The sequence below is a fragment of the Oncorhynchus tshawytscha genome, linkage group LG31, assembly GCF_018296145.1.
Source record: "Oncorhynchus tshawytscha isolate Ot180627B linkage group LG31, Otsh_v2.0, whole genome shotgun sequence".
Classification (NCBI taxonomy): domain Eukaryota; kingdom Metazoa; phylum Chordata; class Actinopteri; order Salmoniformes; family Salmonidae; genus Oncorhynchus; species Oncorhynchus tshawytscha.
Genome location: NC_056459.1, coordinates 23708480 through 23729472, shown reverse-complemented (window position 1 = coordinate 23729472; position 20993 = coordinate 23708480). Strand labels below are relative to the sequence as shown.

Here is a 20993-nt window from a genome sequence, read left to right as displayed (position 1 = left end):
GAGAAGCTACATCAACCTGTAATAATTCTACAGTCTACACCCCATTCAGTTACCTTTCCACAGCACAGAAAATATACAGATACAATTAATATGCGATTAAACTAAAATAACTAACTAATTTGCAGTCTTCTTAATGTACACTTACAATATCTGCTAAGTTGCCTTAACATCCAGCTTTAAGCAGGTGACTTACACATTGTGAAGGGTATTAAATAATGGGCACTATAACCAATGGATCAAAGTGGTATCTAAATGATTCAACAACTGGATATGAAGCGATTCAGTGTTTCCTTAAATCCATACAATTTTGGCCGTTGTATTTAGGCTACCGCCAAGGTGAGGTACAAAATGGATGAAGTAGCAGATATACAAAAATCTTAGTTTTACTATGCCATTTAAAATTTAAAATTAAATAACCTTCCCTTGTAAAAACCTTACATGGCAGAATTGGAAAACACACACAAAGAACATGGGTTTGACTCATTGGCTGAAAGAAGGCTTAACGGTTGGTGTATATTGTCCATCTGTAGGTAAATGACAAGCTCAACATGAAGTACTGCTTTTTATTCTTTAGCAATAATTCCCATTCACCCTCCCCCTTTTAAAATACATCATGAAGTATCACGACCAAGGATGGAAATTAAGCTAGCCCCGATGTTAGCACTTTTCAGACTGGGCTAGTAGAAAATGTGCTTAACTAGCCCGGCGGCGAGTGAAATTAGGTGTTTTACAATATAGCACAGAATACCAACCGGGATAGTAGAAATTACAGTCTACTAGCCCAGCAAGCCACTGCCCAAAATCCTTAAGTTCCAACCTTGATCACGACGCGTCAGATTTCAATGCAAACTTGGCACTGATGCCGTGTGGCAACTGAAGAGAAAACTGTAGGGAGTAGAACGAAGGCATTAAGTCAGGTGCATATCATCCATCCACTCATTAGCAGTGGCTTCGTTATAGTGGTAAGTAATGCTTTGACGGAAGTCCTGCCACGGTATGTTAGATGTATTTACAAAGCAGTGCCTGTTCTATTGTAGCTCTGAGAAGCCTGCTTTAAGATGACTAACACAGAAACAACATCCACACTTCTCATTTAACATACTAGTAGAAATTGGTGAAACTGAACCTGCGCTAACGGATGCACACACACACCAGTGGTTGTTCACCCCGATAGGATAGGCTCGTGTCAGACCCAGAATGCAACAGGATTCTGCAATGAAAATGCATTACTGCATTTTCTCCATGGCCTGGCTGTGGTCTGAGGTGGTGACAAAATAAACGGAAAATATCTAGGCAATACTTCATTCACAAACAAACAGCAGTCATGGGCACACACACAACAAATGGAAAAACAAAAGCAACAACAAAAATAACCCTGTATAAAATAGAAGCTTCATTTAAATAATTAAATAATGTGCATAAAACATATATTTCAGAGCTAGGTGACTGCTGACCTCACTTTTCAGCACAAGGCAAACTTTATTTGTTTCTATCTGCATCCCAAATGGCACCCTTCTCTATATAGTGCACTACTTTAGACCAGAGCCCAGTCAAAGCTAGTACACTGCATAGGGAGTCATCTGGGGAGCAATTCGTTAAAAAAATCCACACATCATCAAACCCACCATTACCCCCGATCCTCCACCCCCACCTCACCCTTCTTCCATTGTAAACGTCTATAGTATGGAGTCAGTACCTTATTAATGTGCTGTTCAGTGATGTGTGGGCCCAAGTTGGGACCTCATCCTCTTCAGTGTATGACTTTCACCCCAGTACTCAGAGCAGAGCAGTCAAGAGAGACAGACAGCAGTGCCATATCCTTGACTTGGCCTGTTCAACTCCGTCGTATTCATTGATGCAAACCATAGCAAAAGGTTTGCAATGGAACACATCTATCAGTCAATTTTCTTCAGTTTGGTGCCAAATGAATACGACCCTGGGGTCATGGAAGACTAACCAGTCAGTCACTCTCATTAGTCTAGAAATCAGTCTACCTCTCCCCCACAGTGGTACCCCCTCCCCTCATCTCAGTGGCCTTCTCCCTGGTTCCCTTCAGCGCTCTTGGACATCAGAAGTAGACCCAGGGTGAAGACCCCGGCAGCCAGCAGCCTCTTGAGCAGGGCGGCCCCGTCCTTGGGGATGGCCACCTGGGCCAGGTCATTGGTGATCAGGGAGATCTCATGGGCTACACACACAAAGATGAAGGTGCTGAGAATTATGTTGAGCGAGGGGTTGCCTGGGATCAACACCAGGATGCCCTTGGTGTCCGCCGCCAGCCAGATGTGGTACTGGCAGATGAACAGCTGGGGGTCGGAAAGAGAGGGAAAGGGAGGGAGTACGATGCAATAAATGAAATTCACAAGTATCATACAGAGATTCTGCTGATGAACAGTGAGTGCAGCATCCCTGCAAGTGGCATCCATCTTACCTCTAGGGAGATCTTCCCGAACCATGCGAAGAATGAGCTGTATAGAGAGCGGGCGTATCCGGGAATGTTTCTGATTAGGATGAAGGCTAGGATCTGAGAGGAGGAGGAGAAAGACATTTTTGGCTATGTATCGTAAACTCAGCAAAAAAATAAATATCCTCTCACTGTCAACTGAGTTTATTTTCAGCAAACTTAACATGTGTAAATATTTGCAAGAACATAACAAGATTCAACAACTGAGACAAAAAACAAACAAGTTCCACAGACATGTGACTAACATAAATGGAATAATGTGTCCCTGAACAAAGGGGGGTCAAAATCAAAAGTAACAGTCTGTATCTGGTGTGGCCACCAGCTGCATTAAGTACTGCAGTGCATCTCCTCCTCATGGACTGCACCAGATTTGCCTGTTCTTGCTGTGAGATGTTACCCCACTCTTCCACCAAGGCACCTGCAAGTTCCCGGACATTTCTGGGGGGAATGGCCCAAGCCCTCACCCTCCGATCCAACAGATCCCAGACGTGCTCAATAGGATTGAGATCCGGGCTCTTCGCTAGCCATGGCCGAACACTGACATTCCTGTCTTGCAGGAAATCATGCACAGAACGAGTAGTATGGCTGGTGGCATTGTCATGCTGGAGGGTCATGTCAGGATGAGCCTGCAGGAAGGGTACCACATGAGGGAGGAGGATGTCTTCCCAGTAATGCACAGCGTTGCGATTGCCTGCAATGACAACAAGCTCAGTGTGATGATGCTGTGACACACCGCCTCAGACCATGAACCCTCCACCTCCAAATCGATCCCGCTCCAGAGTACAGGCCTCGGTGTAACGCTCATTCCTTCGACAATAAATGCAAATCCGAACATCACCCCTGCTGAGACAAAACCACGACTCGCCAGTGAAGAGCACTTTTTGCCAGTCCTGTCTGGTCCAGCGACGATGGGTTTGTGGCCACAGGCGACGTTGTTGCCGGTGATGTCTGGTGAGGACCTGCCTTACAACAGGCCTACAAGCCCTCAGTCCAGCCTCTCTCGGCCTATTACGGACAGTCTGAGCACTGATGGAGGGATTGTGCGTTCCTGGTGTAACTCGGGCAGTTGTTGTTGCCATCCTGTACTTGTCCCGCAGGTGTGATGTTCGGATGTACCGATCCTGTGCACGTGGTGTGCCACTGCGAGGATGATCAGGTGTCCTGATCTATTTTATTGCCCTGGCCACATCTGCAGTCCTCATGCCTCCTTGCAGCATGCCTAAGGCACGTTCACACAAATGAGCAGGGACCCTGGGCATCTTTCTTATGGTGTTTTTCAGAGTCAGTAGAAAGGCCTCTTTAGAGTCCTAAGTTTTCATTACTGTGACCTTATTTGCTTACCGTCTGTAAGCTGTTAGTGTCTTAGCGATTGTGCCACAGGTGCATGTTCATTAATTGTTTATGGTTCATGGGAAACAGTGTTTAAACCCTTTACAATGAAGATCTGTGAAGTTATTTAGATTTTTATGAATTATCTTTTAAAGACAGGGTCCTGAAAAACTGACATTTCTTTTTTTGCTGAGTTTATATCACAGTGTTGTGTGCGAGACCACCTAAAGCGAGACCGAAACAAGCCCAATACCAGAGCAAATCAAGTCAAGACTGGGAGGGAGACCCGAGTCAAGACCGAGACCAGAAGAATGCAAGTCCAATTCAAGACCATGATTGTAATTTTGTCAAATCACCACCATAAGAGTTGAAAATGTTCATTATTTCTGTGTTCATATTTCAGAACAACATCTGGATTCTTTAGACATTCAGAATAGTGAATAAATGCATGCTGGGGGGAAATATAGCCCCTCTACAAATGATTATTAACCCAAACACAGTGGGGAACAATGGGCATTCAGAAGGGCTAAGGATTTATAAAATAATGAATAATGAAATCCATGTCTGTGTCAACTACAGTACGTTCCGTACTGTTTAAAGGTAGAAGGTGTGCATTAACTGTTTAAAGACGTTCACTAACTCCTTAGCTTCGGGGTAACTACTTGACAAGTAACAAAACTTAAATATGTGTATGGGAAAACTACTGTGAGCATGGCTTTGTCTGTGAGACCAACAGTAAGCAAGGCCTGACTTCCTGCTCTATTTACCTGGAGCCCTGAGATGTAGGGATGCATCTCATTGCACTCGGTCTTGTTTTTACAGCTGCTGGCCCATATGGAGTAGCCCTGGAACAGATGAAACAAGGAGAGGTTAGGAAAGTGTTGTTCAAGGATCACAATGTACAAGGAGAGGTTAGGAAAGTGTTGTTCAAGGATCACAATGTACAGGGAGAGGTTAGGAAAGTGTTGTTCAAGGATTAATGTACAAGGAGAGGTTAGGAAAGTGTTGTTCAAGGAGTACAAGGTAAAAGCTAAGGTTAGTAACAAGGAGCACAATGTGCACAAGAAAGGGATAGAAGGGACATCTTCCATCTGAGATTTGCATTGACCTCAGAGTGTGAATGTTCACAAATAAAAACTAAATGATGAGGTTAACTTTATGAGAATAGGTGCTCAATACACTCACCTGACTGATTAAAATGAATACTACAAAAACACATCATCATGACAGTTTTTTACTCTTCGAAACTGGACTGCTGACAAGCACAGTGGTTTGGAGATTGACGGACTAATAAAGTAAATACTAGAATATGGTTTTAGAGTGTAGTATTAGTAATGGTTAAATAAGTACATCAAAAATGGTCTTCTTACCATGAATGAGACCACAGAGATGAGGAGTAGGATGTTGGAGATTCTTGTGGAGAAGAGAGACTCTCCTCTCCCTTCAGAGAGGACCTGGCACTTCTGCAGCAACAGGTAGACAAAGGCAAACAGCATCCCGTGGATAATGGCCTGAACGACACACACACACACAAAGTCAAAACACACACATTCAGATACAAATATATACAATAATAACAATAAAAAAATGCCATTTCACAGACGCTTTTATGCTAAACAACTTAGTAGTGTGTGTATTCATTTTTGTATGGGTGTCTCCAGTGGGAATCAAACCCACACTCTTGATGTTACAAGCACCCTGCTCTACCGACTGAATCACACAGTACCACTTACTCACACTGACCAACCAATAGAACCATCTAGATCACCAACATTAAACATCGACCAACAGATTCATCTAGGGCGGCAGTTGCTTAGCGGTTAGAGAGTTGGGCCAGTAACCAAAAGTTCGCTGGTTCTAATACCAGCAACACCAAGTTGAAATGTACTACTATGGCTGACCCTACAAAACACATTTCACTGCACCTATCAGGTGTATATGACAATAAAAAAAAAAACATTTGACAAGTTATTGGTGCAACTTCCTAAAGAGATGTGATACTGTGATATTTTGATACCTTATCAAGAAAATCTGATAGGAGAGAGCCACTTAAAGGGTGTAAAAACATGTGCAAATATCTACTTACAAATCGATCCAGCTTCCACCTAAACCACCACTCGTGAATGCTTCCGTTCAGCTCAAAGAGCTTGGAGACGGGCCAGACTGAGAAAATGTTCTCAAACAACCCCTGGAAGAGATAGACAGTTAAACATCCTCTGATTTAGGATCAGTTGAGCCTTTTCGATAAAATAAGATCAGATTACATGGACATGGGGGCCCTGATCCTAGATCACTATTCCTGCTCTGAGACGCTTTATGAATACAGCCATTGGTCTTAAACATTGACCCATACCAGTTGAGAACTTTTTAGTTCCATTCAAAATCTCAAGAGAGTTAAAGGCTCTAAATGAGTGAATAAACCGGATGATGAACTCACCTGTGAATACGCAAAGAAGCAGATGAACAGGAGTAGCCCAAGCAGCTTCACTAGAATTCCAATGTGCCACATCCCACTACCTGTAAAAAGACAAATGACTAAACACTCACTGTGCTGGACAGAAGTTCTTCACAATTCAACACTAGTATGAATCACTTCTGAATGAATCACTTTTAAAATCAAAGCATTTCTTAGTAAATAAACCAGTGTTTTAAAAGCTATCTTTACTTCTACCACTACTTGTCCAGTACAATGGCTGACCCATACGGACCATTGGCTTTCTTCTGCAGTATCTGGGGCCACATGGCCATGGTGGCGTAGATTATGACGAACCAGAAAGTGACCAGAGGCACAAAGTAGTAGAACTGGTACGGCCGATCCATCACCAGACACAAAACTATGACCAGGAAGTTGAGACGGAATAGGACCTGGAAACAGACAGGAATACGGTGAAGTTGCACCTAAACGCTGATCTGTGGTAAGTGTTGCATTTATTTTTTATGATTTATTTGACCTTTATTTATACTGTTTTTTTCCTCATTGAGATAATATCTCTTTTCCAAGAGAGACCTGGTCCAATAATTTCCCCCACTAATGCTAAAGGTTAGGATTGGGGAGGGGAAGCTAATCCTTGTTCTGTTCCTAGGGGAATCTTCACCCCGGAGATACAGATACAGGAAACAGGAAATGGCCTTTCTCACTTTTAACAAAGCATTCTAAAAGAACAGACATGGAACGTGCTTAAAAAAGAATGATATTTGTGTAAATGTAATAGAAATAGTTTGGCATGGTTGAACAGACATTGCTTTTAACAATGACACACAGAGGGTGACTTGAGATAAGGAACTTGATACTGCAGCATAACCAAAGTACAACCTGTGTGAAGTAAGCTTGGGCCAGACCATACCGATCCCTCTTATCAAGGGGTTCCTTATCAATACCTCTACATATGTGATCAACACAGTTGTTGCTAACTATCCATGTTTTGGTTTTTGATTAAAAAAATGTGGTGCCATAGAAACAATGACATGTCAGCAGTTGTGTATTTTACGTTACATTTAGTCCCTTAGGTCTAAGCAGCTCGAATCAGTATCACAGTAACATTTTATTAACTCTAATAAAACCTATTAGTTACCTGGCACACTCTGTAGAGTCCAAAGTCCCCTTTGAGCCAGAAGAAGGAGAAGTGTCCATATCCTGTCTGGAAGAGGTATGCTGCCACCAGGACCCGAACATGCATGTACACCGGGATGAACTGGGAAGGAAGATTGACTTTTAAAACACACCCCCCTTCACTTGATCACACATCGCAGTAAAAAAATAAGAAAATAATTAAAATAGGTTACATGGTCACAGCTAGCGCTGCAATGCAGTGCCCTAGACCACTGCACCACCTGGGAGGCTGTAAATGCTTTCTAATGCAATTATACATGTGATCAATGAGTTTATATTCATAGCGACAGTTAACACATCAATATAAATATAAAGGTAATGGTAAAACTCACAGCGCTGGCTCCAGATATGTGGTAGATAAGGATGACCAGCTGCATCCAGCCCTTCCACTCGTCAGTCTGCTCTCTGTTCAGCAGCTTGGTCTGAGTGGGAAATAGAAAATCACTGAGATAGAGCCTTCTATCAGGTCACACATGGACGATTGAATTTAGCAGTCAACGACAACTCATTTAAAACAGAAACCTCTCTGAATTCATGTAGGCCTAGGCTTCCACCTCCAAGAAACATACCACTTTTTCCAACTCCCTTAAACATTCCATCCCAAACCGTCTCACCTCCTTGCTGTTCTCGCTGTAGAAGATTCCCAGGACAAACATATAGACGAGGGGGATGAAGAAGGTGGTGTGGGTGTAGAACTTCTGCTCCTTCATAAAGACGTCGGCCCGGTCACACAGGTAGAAGTAAGCCATGATGAGGCCCATCTTACACATGGCCTGGAACGGAGCCTTGTGGCTGAGAGGCAACGCCGCCGTGGCCGGCTTCTCCTCGCCACTCTCCACGTCGGGGGGAGTGGGCCGGGACTTCCAGTGCCTGTTAATATGTTGAAACTTCACTGCTTGACATGTATGATGAAATCCTTTGTGAGAATGAAACGACTCAACAAATGAACAACGAAACGGCGCGGCAGCAACTAAGTGAAAGAAATAGGTTGTGACGATGTTTTACTAGTAATGGGGACATACGGAAATGCCAACAAAATAACCTTTTGGTCAGTATGTGTGTCTGTCTCTGTGAGAGAGATGCGTTGTATTTTCATTTTCTGTTACTACATCAGCCAACATTTGCCACATTTGATCTATGCCTAATGATCCTTTGGAATGCAAGAATAATGCAATATGGTGTATTAAATGTACTAACCCCCCCTTTCCCATTATTTGCAGATCCTAGGATACCTGACAGAACCTAATATTCCCAGGAATGAAGATGCACTTGGATACTGGAGAAGTAACAAGCACCGTTTCCCCATCCTAGCTAAAGCTGTGCACAAGTATCTTGGTTCTCCCTGTACTAGTGTGGACAGTGAGCGACTTTTCAGTGCAGCTTCACACATTGTAGACGAAAAAAGAAACAGACTCTCGTGACAAAGCTGAGCAGGTCCTCTTTGCGAAGAAAAACCTCCCCCAAATGTTAAAATTGTAAATGGGCAGTCATTTTGTAACCCAGCCATCTAATGGCACTGGAAAAAATTGACTAAGCCCAGTTGCTTTTCTGTTGTTCATTCATGGCTGGTATGGTCAAGATTTTTATTGAATTTAAAACAAAGCAGTTTTGTTCTTTTGTAAAAAATAACAATTTCCTCAATGAAAGATGACATGTGTTGTAAATTTCGCATTTGCTAGTCGAGTCAGTGAAGCACATTTGAAAAGTTATAGCAGTTATGACAGCCTAGAGACACAGTACTTTTATCAAGCAATTGATTAACTGTATTTTAGTTTCAACCAATATTTTATTTTTGAAGTTTGTCCACACAGTCAAGATGGGATAGTAAGAAGAGCCACCAACAACTTAACCATCTTTGTAATACGGGGCAGCTAAAATAATTGTGTCATGAATAACTGTTGTGCTATTAAACATTAATGGACACATTAATTAATGGACATTAATGGATTTGTCATTTTTCTAATTTACAAGTTATTAAACAATCTATTCCTAACTGAACAAATGAACATTTGACACCTTGTTTCAACTATTTAGCTATACTAGAATGCTTAAAAAGGCTGATACATTTTTAAATATTTTTAAATATCGCTATCTGTATCTGTTGTTTTTGGCAAGTCAAATATTGGATATCGGTACCAGCCAAAAATGTCATATCGGTGCATCCCGATCACAAACCTGACGTTTTTTTAAAGAGACAGTGAACAAATTTGAATGTAATGCATCTCAATCGGAAAATAGTGCTTTTACACAATGTAGAAACCTAATATTCTACAAATTACTTTAATTTTAATGACAGGGATTCGTATCAACAACTGAGTTTTTATAATAAACTCATGTGTTTACAGTGTTACATATTTTCTAGGGCACAACATGTGCTTCAAAAGCAGCTAGAATTCATATAGGCTCAATGTAAGCTGTATCTCAATCAATAAAAACACTTTCTGGTGCTACTACATTTCATGGGGTGCTCCTAACATTGTTTACGTTGGGAGCACCAGTGAAATGTTTTAATTTAGAGCCCTGGATCTGAACAACACAAAATAGTCTAGGTGTATATATTTCAGTATATGTGGCCCCAGCGGGAATAGAACCCATGAACCACAAGGGAGCGTGTACCTGTTGTGGCCCAGAGCATGAAGCACCAGGAATACCAGTGTTGAGCCCAGGAAGACACAGGCCGTCAGTTTCTGGAGGAGGCTGGGGGCCGGCAGGGCCTGGCAGCAGGAGCCGTGGATGGGCCGCAGGACCTTGTTGCACACAGCGTTCATCAGGATCATGGCACCCTGGTGGAGGGGAGAGGGACATCATTATAGAGCGCCAGACGCCAGCACAGTGCAAGCCTTGTCCTGGCTCCGGATTAAGGGTAAAGGTTAGGTTTACTGTGACAGGGTTATCAGGTATAGGGTGAAGTTGCCCTTAGACATGGATCTTGTGTCAGTTTTGCGTTTTCCCCACTAATGGTTAGGATTATGGGGAGGAGAAGCTGATCCTAGACCTGTACCTTTGGGAAACTTCATACCCAGGGCAGGTTAGAATGAGCCATGCGCGGCTCGTGCTGTAACAGACTCGCAGGTTACCGCAGTCTTAAGGTATGTAACCTTATACGTACGGCCCAGTACATCACTGGGGCTAAGCTGCTGCCTGCCATCCAGGACCTCTTCACCTAGAGGTGTCAAAGACCCCAGCCACCCCTGTCATAGACTGTTCTCTCTACTACCACATGGCAAGCGGTACCGGAGTGCCAAGTCTAGGACCAAAAGGCTTCAACAGCTTTTACCCGGACTATTTGCATTGTGTGTCCAACGCCTCTTTTACACTGCTGCTACTCTCTGTTTATCATATACGCATAGTCACTTCAACCACACCTACATGTACATACTAGCTCAATTAGCCCGACTAACTGGTGCACCCGCACATTGGCAACCCGGACTATCTGCATTGTGTCCCGCCACCCACCACCCCCTCTTTTACGCTACTGCTACTCTCTGTTAACCATATATGCATAGTCACTTCAACCACACCTACATGTACATACTAGCTCAATTAGCCCGTCTAACCGGTGCTTGTATACAGCCTCACTACTGTATATATATATATTTTATTTCCGTACTTATCTATTGTTCACCTAATACCTATTTTTTTACTTAAAATTTACACTGTTGGTTAGGGCATTTCACTGTAAGGTCTACACCGGTTGAATTCGGCACAGGTGACAAATAAACTTGGATTTGATTTCTGTTTGTACTTTGAACCCTGTCCTCAAAGACTCTGTTTCTATAAAGGGGAGCACACCAATCTACTAACTAGGCAAATGCAGATGAACATAGAAGCTGTCAAATGTTCAATTAATTAAAGTGCAAGGTATACAGGATGGACAGTGTAATTTGACATGGTGCTGGTTAAGAGAGTCATAAAGCCGGACGGTTTTTCAGCACTAAACTGTTTCAAACCATACATATTTCATTTTTGTTTCTATTTTAGTCTTAAGCCAGCTGTTATTTGATCATACCGATGCAGGTAGAGGTGCCAGGCCAGACAGACCACCTAAAAGCCTACCACGTTCCGGGTGTTCTCGGGCAGGTGCAGGCCATCAGCTGATTGGGCAATGGTTTCCATGGCAGCCTGGCGCGAGGCACCCAAGAACCTGACTCTGGCTTTGGCGTTCTTCTTGTTGCTGTTCAGAGTGCCGAGCGCCGCCTCGTTGTACAGATCCAACTGCTCGTTAGTAATCATCTTCCTGTTATCACTCAGAACTTCCTCATGGACAGGGTCTGGAGGAGAGAGAGAAAGGGAGTGAGAGGGGGCATGAGAGAGGGGGGTTGAAAGAGAGCGATGGAGGGGAGGAGGACAGTGAGATTGGAAAGAGATGGAAGAGAGAAAATAAAGAAAGATGGAGCGGAGGGGAGAGAGAGAAATGCTTAATTAATATAAATTCCTCATTTTCAAAGCACTCATCAACTTGTCTCCTTTTGATTGACTGGTAGATGAACAGTAAAGAACTAACCCTGTAAAACCCAGTAGACCTCCCCATCCTCAGCCAGTTGTTCCAGAGGCAAGGAGATGGCTGTAAGGTTGGCCCTGTACTGCTGCAGCGCCTCGCTGCTGCCACTACGCAACTTGATGGACCACTATGGGAAAGATTGAAATCTCTATGATGAAATCCATCTAAACTATGCAGGAGGAAATGTGATAAATATGTGGTAAACAGATTTGAGAGTGAGCATATTTCACTAACAGTGGCAGCTCCGATGATGACGACATCTGGTTTTACAGAAGGATCCTGAAACACAGTCAAGAAGTCATATTAAATCATGCCATGTTACTATTTGGGAATGATCTTTAAAATCGCAGTAAACTGTTGCTATGTATCGTCTGCTTACGGGCAACAGAAATAGCCTAATGCTGAGGGCTCTTCCAAGGGCTCAATTCAATCAAACCTAAATAAATCACAGTATTTATACAGTAGCACTTAAATATAATCTCTTGCATATGCATTGTCAAACAAAAAAATACATTGTAAAAATCTCTCATTAAGTACACACTTTCACGAATAAGACGCGGATGTTTGAGGACAGAAGAGGTGTAAACAAAGATGTGATTACGATTATGTGGGATTAGATCAGTGCTTCAAACTTTTTATAGTCCTGAACCCCTTCAAAACATTCAACCTCCAGCTGCGTACCCCCTCTAGGACCAGGGTCAGCGCACTCTCAAATGTAGTTTTTTGCCATCATTGTAAGCCTGCCACACACACATTGTACGATACCTTTATTAAACATAAGAATGAGTAGGAGTTTGTCACTTCCCACGAGCCAGGTTGTGACAAAGAACTCTTATAGGACCAGGGCACAAATAATAATCAATAATTACATATAAAACTTTATTTGTTCATCAAAAATGGTGATTAACTCATCACAGGTTAATGAGAAGGATGTGCTTGAAAAGATGCCCATAACACTGCAATGTTGGGTTGTATTGGACAGTCTGTCTTAAATCATTTTCTACACACAGTGCCAAGAATCCACTCTCACATAGGTACATGGTTGCAGAGGGCATCAGTGTCTTAACAGCGAGGTTTGCCAAGGCATGATACTCTGAGCGCAGCCCAATCCAGAAATCTGGCAATGGCTTCTGATTAAACTCCATTTGCAATTTCGATGAGACTCTCCTGTTCAGATATCGGTAAGTGGACTGGAGGCCGGTCCTTGTTAATGCAGACAGAGAAGAACTCCAACTTCTTAATCATAGCCTCAATTTTGTCCAGCACATTGAATTCAGTTGCATAGTCCCTGTAATCCTAGATTCAGATCATTCAGGCGAGAAAAAACATCACCCAGATAGGCCAGTCGTGTGAGAAACTCGTCATTATGCAAGCAGTCAGACAAGTGAAAATGATGGTCAGTAAATAACTTTAAGCTCGTCTCTCAATTTAAAACGACGTGTCAATACTTTGCCCCTTGATAACCAGCGCATTTCTGTATGTTGTAAAAGTGTTACATGGTCGCTGCCCATATCATTGCATAGTGCAGAAAATACACGAGAGTTCAAGGGCCTTTCTTTAACAAAGTTACCCATTTTCACTGTAGTGTCCAAAACGTCTTTCAAGCGGTCAGGCATTCCCTTGGCAGCAAGAGCCTCTTGTGGATGCTGCAGTGTACCCAAGTGGCGTCGGGAGCAACTGCTTGCACGCGCATTACCACTCCACGATGCCTCCCTTTTGCACCATCAGTACAGATATCAACACATCTTGACCACCAAAGTCCATTTGATGTTACACAGCTGTCCAGTACTTAAAAAATATCCTATCCTGTTGTCCTGGATTCCAGAAGAGGATGTCTTCCTTAATTGACCCCCCATAAACGTAACAGACATATACCAGGCCCGCAGAGTCTGTTGACTCATCCAGCTGTAACGCATAGAATTTACTGGCTTGTATGCGAAGCAGTAATTGTTTCAAAACATCTCTTGCCATGTCACTTATTTTTCAAATTAGCAGGTTTTGTTTCTAAATGTCTGCGCAAGAGGGAATGTTTCATCGAGTTCTGAGAAAGTACTTTTGCACATATAAAGGCACTACTCCCATTATAAGTGAACCCCAAATCAATGTAGTTCTCATATTTACGCCTCTTCAATGGTCCAACGTCCCTGTCTGTTGCTCTGTGCTTTCCCAGGTAAGTAAGCAGTAACTCTTCGGCTGCATCATATTCACAACTGTCAGTGTCCATGCTAGCTGGGCTAACAACACATGTAGAATTACTGATGCTAGCATTGGATGTGCTCGTGGAAGCAGAACAACTTGTGTCGTCGACAGGTGCAGGTATAGTATTGCTGGTAGTTGATAAGTAATTGAAAATGGATCTGTTTTTAAATGAATAAACTGGAATTTCAGTTTACTTTTTGAATGGACCACAAACCTGTGTTAGATACAGTGGCTTGCGAAAGTATTCACCCCCCTTGGCAGTTTTCCTATTTTGTTGCCTTACAACCTGGAATTAAAAATAGATTTTATTGGGAGCCATCTTTTGTAGCTGCAAGTCTCTTGGGATGTCTCTATAAGCTTGGCACATCTAGCCACTGGGATTTTTGCCCATTCTTCAAGGCAAAACTGCACCTGCTATTTCAAGTTGAATGGGTCTCTTGGCAGGTTTGTTGTGGTGCCATATTTGTTACATTTTTTAATAATGGTTTTTAATGAAGCTCCGTGGGATGTTCAAAGTTTCTGATATTTTTTTATAACCCATCCCTGATCTGCATTTCTCTACAACTTTGTCCCTGACCTGTTTGGAGAGCTCCTTGGTCTTAGTGGTGCTGCTTGCTTGGTGGTGCCCCTTGCTAAGTGGTGTTGCAGACTCTGGGGCCATTCAGAACAGATGTATATACAGTTTAAGTTGGAATTTTACATACACTTAGGTTGGAGTCATTAAAACTCATTTTTCAACCACTCCACAAATTTCTTGTTAACAAACTATAGTTTTGGCAAGTCGGTTAGGACATCTACTTTGTGCATGACAAATCATATTTCCATCAATTGTTTACAGACAGATTATTTCACTGTATCACAATTCCAGTGGGTCAGAAGTTTACATACACTAAGTTGACTGTGCCTTTAAACAGCTTGGAAAATTCCGTCATGGCTTTAGAAGCTTCTGATAGGCTAATTGACATCATTTGAGTCAAGTGGAGGTGTACCTGTGAATGCATTTCAAGGCCTAACTTCAAACTCAGTGCCTCTTTGCTTGACATCATGGGAAAATCAAAAGAAATCAGCCAAGACCTCAGAAACAAAATTTCAGACCTCCACAAGTCTGGTACATCCTTGGGAAAAATTTCCAAACGCCTGAAGGTACCATGTTCATCTGTACAAACAATAGTATGCAAGTATAAACACCATGGGACCACGCAGCCATCACACCGCTCAGGAAGGAGACGTGTTCTGTCTCCTAGAGATGAACGTACATTGGTGCGAAAAGTGCAAATCAATCCCAGAACAGCAGCAAAGGACCTTGTGAAGATGCTGGAGGAAACAGGTACAAAAGTATCTATCACCACAGTAAAACGAGTCCTATATCGACATAACCTGAAAGGCTGCGCAGCAAGGAAGAAGCCACTGCTCCAAAACAGACATAAAAAAGCCAAATTACGGTTTGCAACTGCACATGGGGACAATGATCATGCTTTTTGGAGAAATGTCCTCTAGTCTGATGAAATAAAAATAGAACTGTTTGACCATAATGACCATCGTTCTGTTTGGAGGAAAAAGGGGGAGGCTTGCAAGCCGAAGAACACCATCCCAACAATGAAGCACGATGGTGGCAGCATCATGTTGTGGGGGTGCTTTGCTTCACACAATAGATTACATCATGAGGTAGGAAAATTATGTGGCTATATTGAAGCAACATCTCAAGAGGTGTACCTGTGGATGTATTTCAAGGCCTACCTTCTCAAGAAGTTAAAGCTTGGTCGCAAATGGATCTTCCAAATGGACAATGACCCTAAGAATACTTGGCTTAAGGACAACAAAGTCAGGGTATTGGAGTGGCCATCACAAAGCCCTGACCTCAATCCTATAGAAAATGTGAGGGCAGAACTGAAAAAGCGTGTGCGAGCAAGGAGGCCTACAAACCTGACTTGGTTACACCAGCTCTGTCAGGAGGAATGGGCCAAAATTCACCCAACTTATTGTGGGAAGCTTGTGGAAGGCTACCCGAAACGTTTGACCCAAGTTAAACAATTTAAAGGCAATGCTACCAAATAGTAATTGAGTGAATGTAAACTTCTGACCCACTGGGAATGTGATAAAACATTCTCTCTACTATTATTCTGACATTTCACATTCTTAAAATGAAGTGGTGATCCTAACTAACCTAAGACAGGGAATTTTTACTAGGATTAAATGTCAGGACTTGTGAAAAACTGAGTTTAAATGTATTTGGCTAAGGTGTATGTAAACTTCTGACTTAAACTGTATACTAAGATCATGTGACAGCTCATGAGACACTTAGATTGCACACAGGTAGACTTTATTTAACTAATTATGTGTCCTCTGAAGGTAATTGGTTGCACCAGATCTTATTTAGGGACTTCATAGCAAAGGGGGTAAATACATATGCACGCACCACTTTTCCAATTATTATTATTTTTTTTTAAACAAGTAATTTTTTTCATTTAATTTCACTTCACTAATATTTACTATTTTGTGTATGTCCATTACATGAAATCTAAATAAAAATCTATTTGAATTACAGGTTGTAATGCAACAAAATAGGAAAAAATACTTTTGCAAGGCACAGTACAGTACATGTGCTTGCCTTTACCTCTGTCCATGACATCAAGCGCTCCTTCAGAGAGTTATTCACCTCTGCATACCACAGGAAGTCCTAACAACAAAACAGGAAACAATCGATCTTATCAGGACAATCCCCAAAATAAACATGCTGTTTGCCTTGAAGGAAGAAAAAAAATTATTGGGAGGTGAATCTACATCGCCAAATTAAAAAAAGGAAATGTTGGGCTTTGACATTGTTATTGTTGACTGAGACAGAGGAGATGTGAAGAGAGAGAGATACACAAATAGCTCACCACATTGACTGAAGAGCTCCTATCTTCGAAGGGAATGTTCTCGTGCTGGTGGACAGACATCACAACAGGGGATAAAACAGTCACTGTCCCTCTATTTCTCTACTCAAGATTAGAGCATTGACTGAGTGCAGCAACTACCCATCTTATTTTAGGAATACCATGGCTAAAGATCATATATATACAGTGGGGGAAAAAATATTTAGTCAGCCACCAATTGTGCAAGTTCTCCCACTTAAAAAGATGAGAGAGGCCTGTAATTTTCATCATAGGTACACTTCAACTAATCCAGAAAATCACATTGTAGGATTTTTAATGAATTTATTTGCAAATTAATGGTGGAAAATAAGTATTTGGTCACCTACAAACAAGCAAGATTTCTGGCTCTCACAGACCTGTAACTTCTTCTTTAAGAGGCTCCTCTGTCCTCCACTCGTTACCTGTATTAATGGCACCTGTTTGAACTTATCAGTATAAAAGACACCTGTCCACAACCTCAAACAAACAGTCACACTCCAAACTCCACTATGGCCAAGACCAAAGAGCTGTCAAAGGACACCAGAAACAAAATTGTAGACCTGCACCAGGCTGGGAAGACTGAATCTGCAATAGGTAAGCAGCTTGGTTTGAAGAAATCAACTGTGGGAGCAATTATTAGGAAATGGAAGACATACAGGACCACTGATAATCTCCCTCGATCTGGGGCTCCACGCAAGATCTCACCCCGTGGGGTCAAAATGATCACAAGAACGGTGAGCAAAAATTCCAGAACCACACGGGTTGACCTAGTGAATGACCTGCAGAGAGCTGGGACCAAAGTTACAAAGCCTACCATCAGTAACACACTACGCCGCCAGGGATTCAAATCCTGCAGTCCCCCTGCTTAAGCCAGTACATGTCCAGGCCTGTCTGAAGTTTGCTAGAGAGCATTTGGATGATCCAGAAGAAGATTGGGAGAATGTCATATGAAACCAAAATATAACTTTTTGGTAAAAACTCAACTCGTCGTGTTTGGAGGACAAAGAATGCTGAGTTGCATCCAAAGAACACCATACCTATGGTGAAGCATGGGGGTGGAAACATCATGCTTTGGGACAGTTTTTCTGCAAAGGGACCAGGATGACTGATCCGTAAAGGAAAGAATGAATGGGGCCATGTATCGTGAGATTTTGAGTGAAAACCTCCTTCCATCAGCAAGGGCATTGAAAATTAAACGTGGCAGGGTCTTTCAGCATGACAATGATCCCAAACACACTGCCCGGGCAACAGCGTGTGAAAACCTTGTGAAGACTTACAGAAAACGTTTGACCTCTGTCATTGCCAACAAAGGGTATATAACAAAGTATTGAAATAAACTTTTGTTAATGACCAAATACTTAATTTTCCACCATAATTTGCAAATAAATTCATTAAAAATCCTACAATGTGATTTTCTGGATTTTTTTTTTCTCATTTTGTGTCATAGTTGAAGTGTACCTATGATGAAAATTACAGGCCTCATCTTTTTAAGTGGGAGAACTTGCACAATTGGTGGCTGACTAAATACTTTTTTGCCCCACTGTGTGTGTGTGTGTGTAATATATATATACACACACACTTACATTTGAGCAATTCAGCATAAGCTCTTATCCAGAATAATCTCCAGGAGTAATTAGTTACACACTTAAGAGGTGAATCCTGGCTTAACTGACTTTTGAAGAATTCTGCATTGATGTCAATGGGAGCTTTGAGAGTCACTTAAGGGCAGAGATCTCAAGTTAAGATTCAGCCATAAGCTCAGAGATTCAGGTTTGTGTGTGCTTTATGCCAGGGGGATTTAGCTTACCTTTCTTCCATTCTCTTTTTGTGTAGGATCGATTATTTGTATGTATGAATAAAATAGCTGCCGTATTCTGGAATCGCCAATGAAGGCCACCCTTTTCTCAGCAAGGCAAGTCTTTGCTTCACTGTGGGAAAAAACAACAACTAATGACTCACTCACACATAGTAACAACAACTGACAAACAATTTGGTAATTGTGTAGTTTTGGGCTTGGTTAAAATGCTCTCAAAAGTATGTAACACATTTTATACACACACACACAACATACATAGATTCCCCCCATTGGTGTGACTCACATGCTTTTATATTTGTGCATCATACAGCCATAGGGCTGCCATACGTTTTCTCCTAAGAACCGACCACTGGACAGCAACCACTCACATGTGTCTCCGCCTGAGGGGAAGACAGAGAGAACATTCCAGTAAGCCATAACAAAAAAACACACACAATGAAACCTGCTGCCTCTACACGGTTTTCAACACTACAAATGCAGCAGTGTGCGCAATGCAAGGATCAGCCAAGACACCATTGCAGCCTGCAGTACAAATTAAGCCATCGACATTTTCCACTAAAGCACACACATCTCATGACGTTCACTTGTGTTCTAATTGAATAGAACCATCTGGCAATTAATCAATGCAAACGAGCAAAAGATGTGGGGTGACAAGAGAAGGCGCCAAGAGCAGCCAATGTCAACACCAGCCAGACAACAGCAGCAGCTGTTCTCAGTGTACACACAGAGAGCCCACTGTGTCCTATGCCTTCCATAAACAAAGATCACTGTATGCAAGCCATCATCCCGGCGGCGAGCGCTTGCCTGCCAGATACAAACAATAATTTATAAATGGCCAGCTAGGCTCCTGCCTCCTCTGTGGCTGTATGTGCATACTTGACAATCATAAGACATACATTAGATTACACAGTTAGCTAAGGCTTTATTATCCCCACTATCAAATCAACAGTAATGTCACATTTGAGCTTCCCGTAAAAATTAAAAATAAATGACGTTCTATAGTAACTAGCAAGCGTTAGCTAGTTATGCGCATGCGCAGTAGGTTACTTGCGTTAACTCATTAGCTAACGTTAACTGACCAGTTAACTAACGTTTGCTTAGGTTGATGACAGATAAGAGACATATTCACTAACAAGCTAGTTGCAATCACCTAATACAGTAGGCTAGTTTGCCAGTAAGAGCTTAACGTTACTAGCTAGCTACTACAATGATGTAATTAAACATGGGTTAGCTCGCGACGATGCCACTAGGATACTTTACACGCTGTGCTTGACTGTCTCTTGGTTGAATGCATCACAGCTATGCACCAAATATGTTATATATCATTGTTCTATCTGTGCTAAAACGATGTAGCTAACGTTAGGTAGATAAGTCAGGCTCCTGCAAGTATATTCATGCTTCCTTGCAATTGCTTGGCTGTAGCTAAGTCCTTGCGGTTTTATTATTATGTTTTCTCAATTTGCAAATACCATATTGTTGTAACTAGTAAGATTGTGTTAGTAAACGCCCTAACAGCGAGCAAAGAGGGAAGCTATCGTTAGCTAGCTACAAGTTCCCCGAACACAGTTGAGTCAAGTGTCTGTCAGCCAGGTAACGTTACGTTAGCTATCTAACAAACATATTTAAGCCAGTCGCTTACCTCCATAATACCGAGAAACTGTGTGAAACACGGTGAGTAGGATGACGGCAACGAGAGATAATAATTTAGCATTTTTAATACAAAAATACTGATTTATTTCCCGTTTGCCTAGGCTATAGGCCAGGACCGCCATCTTGGCTCCTCCATGACAACAAGTAGACAAATAGGATACAGCGGGGTGGTCGGGGGCTGAGTACACCCGCGCGTCCACGCATCCGCTGTCTGGCACTGTTGTGTGGGGCATAGCCGGTGCGCGATTTCCGACGCTGTACTAAACCTGCGGTTGATCCAGACACCTGCATCTGCTTTTCACCTTCCATCGTCAATGCAAACATGATTTAAATAAATCAACAGTGCAATTAAAGGATCCTGAAAACGTATGCTGCAAAATCGTATCAGTTGTTTGAATTGTATTCATTGTGTTGTCATCAGGGGCTCCAGAGTGCTGCAGCGGTCTAAGGCACAATTGTCCCAGCTTCGTCCGGGTTTGACTGGGGCAGGCCATTATTGTAAATAAGTATTTGTTCTTAACTGACTTGCCTAG

At 42.2% G+C, this 20993-nt stretch overlaps 1 protein-coding gene across 1 annotated transcript; it reads right to left on the bottom strand.

Annotated features, from left to right (window-relative positions):
* Nucleotides 1-1370: 1370 nt before the first annotated feature.
* On the bottom strand, nt 1371-20687 carry LOC112229483 (N-acetylneuraminate 9-O-acetyltransferase). The gene is made up of 19 exons (XM_024395349.2): nt 20450-20687; nt 19094-19190; nt 18802-18922; nt 16980-17024; nt 16715-16777; nt 12136-12180; nt 11905-12028; nt 11457-11671; nt 10017-10183; nt 8015-8270; nt 7733-7822; nt 7363-7482; nt 6499-6655; nt 6228-6307; nt 5877-5978; nt 5161-5301; nt 4558-4635; nt 2429-2521; nt 1371-2303 (listed from the first exon to the last, which is right to left on the bottom strand). The coding sequence occupies exons 1-19, from the start codon at nt 20580-20582 to the stop codon at nt 2028-2030; spliced, it is 2403 nt and encodes an 800-aa protein (XP_024251117.1). The 5' UTR covers nt 20583-20687; the 3' UTR covers nt 1371-2027.
* Between the last annotated feature and the right edge of the window lie 306 nt (nt 20688-20993).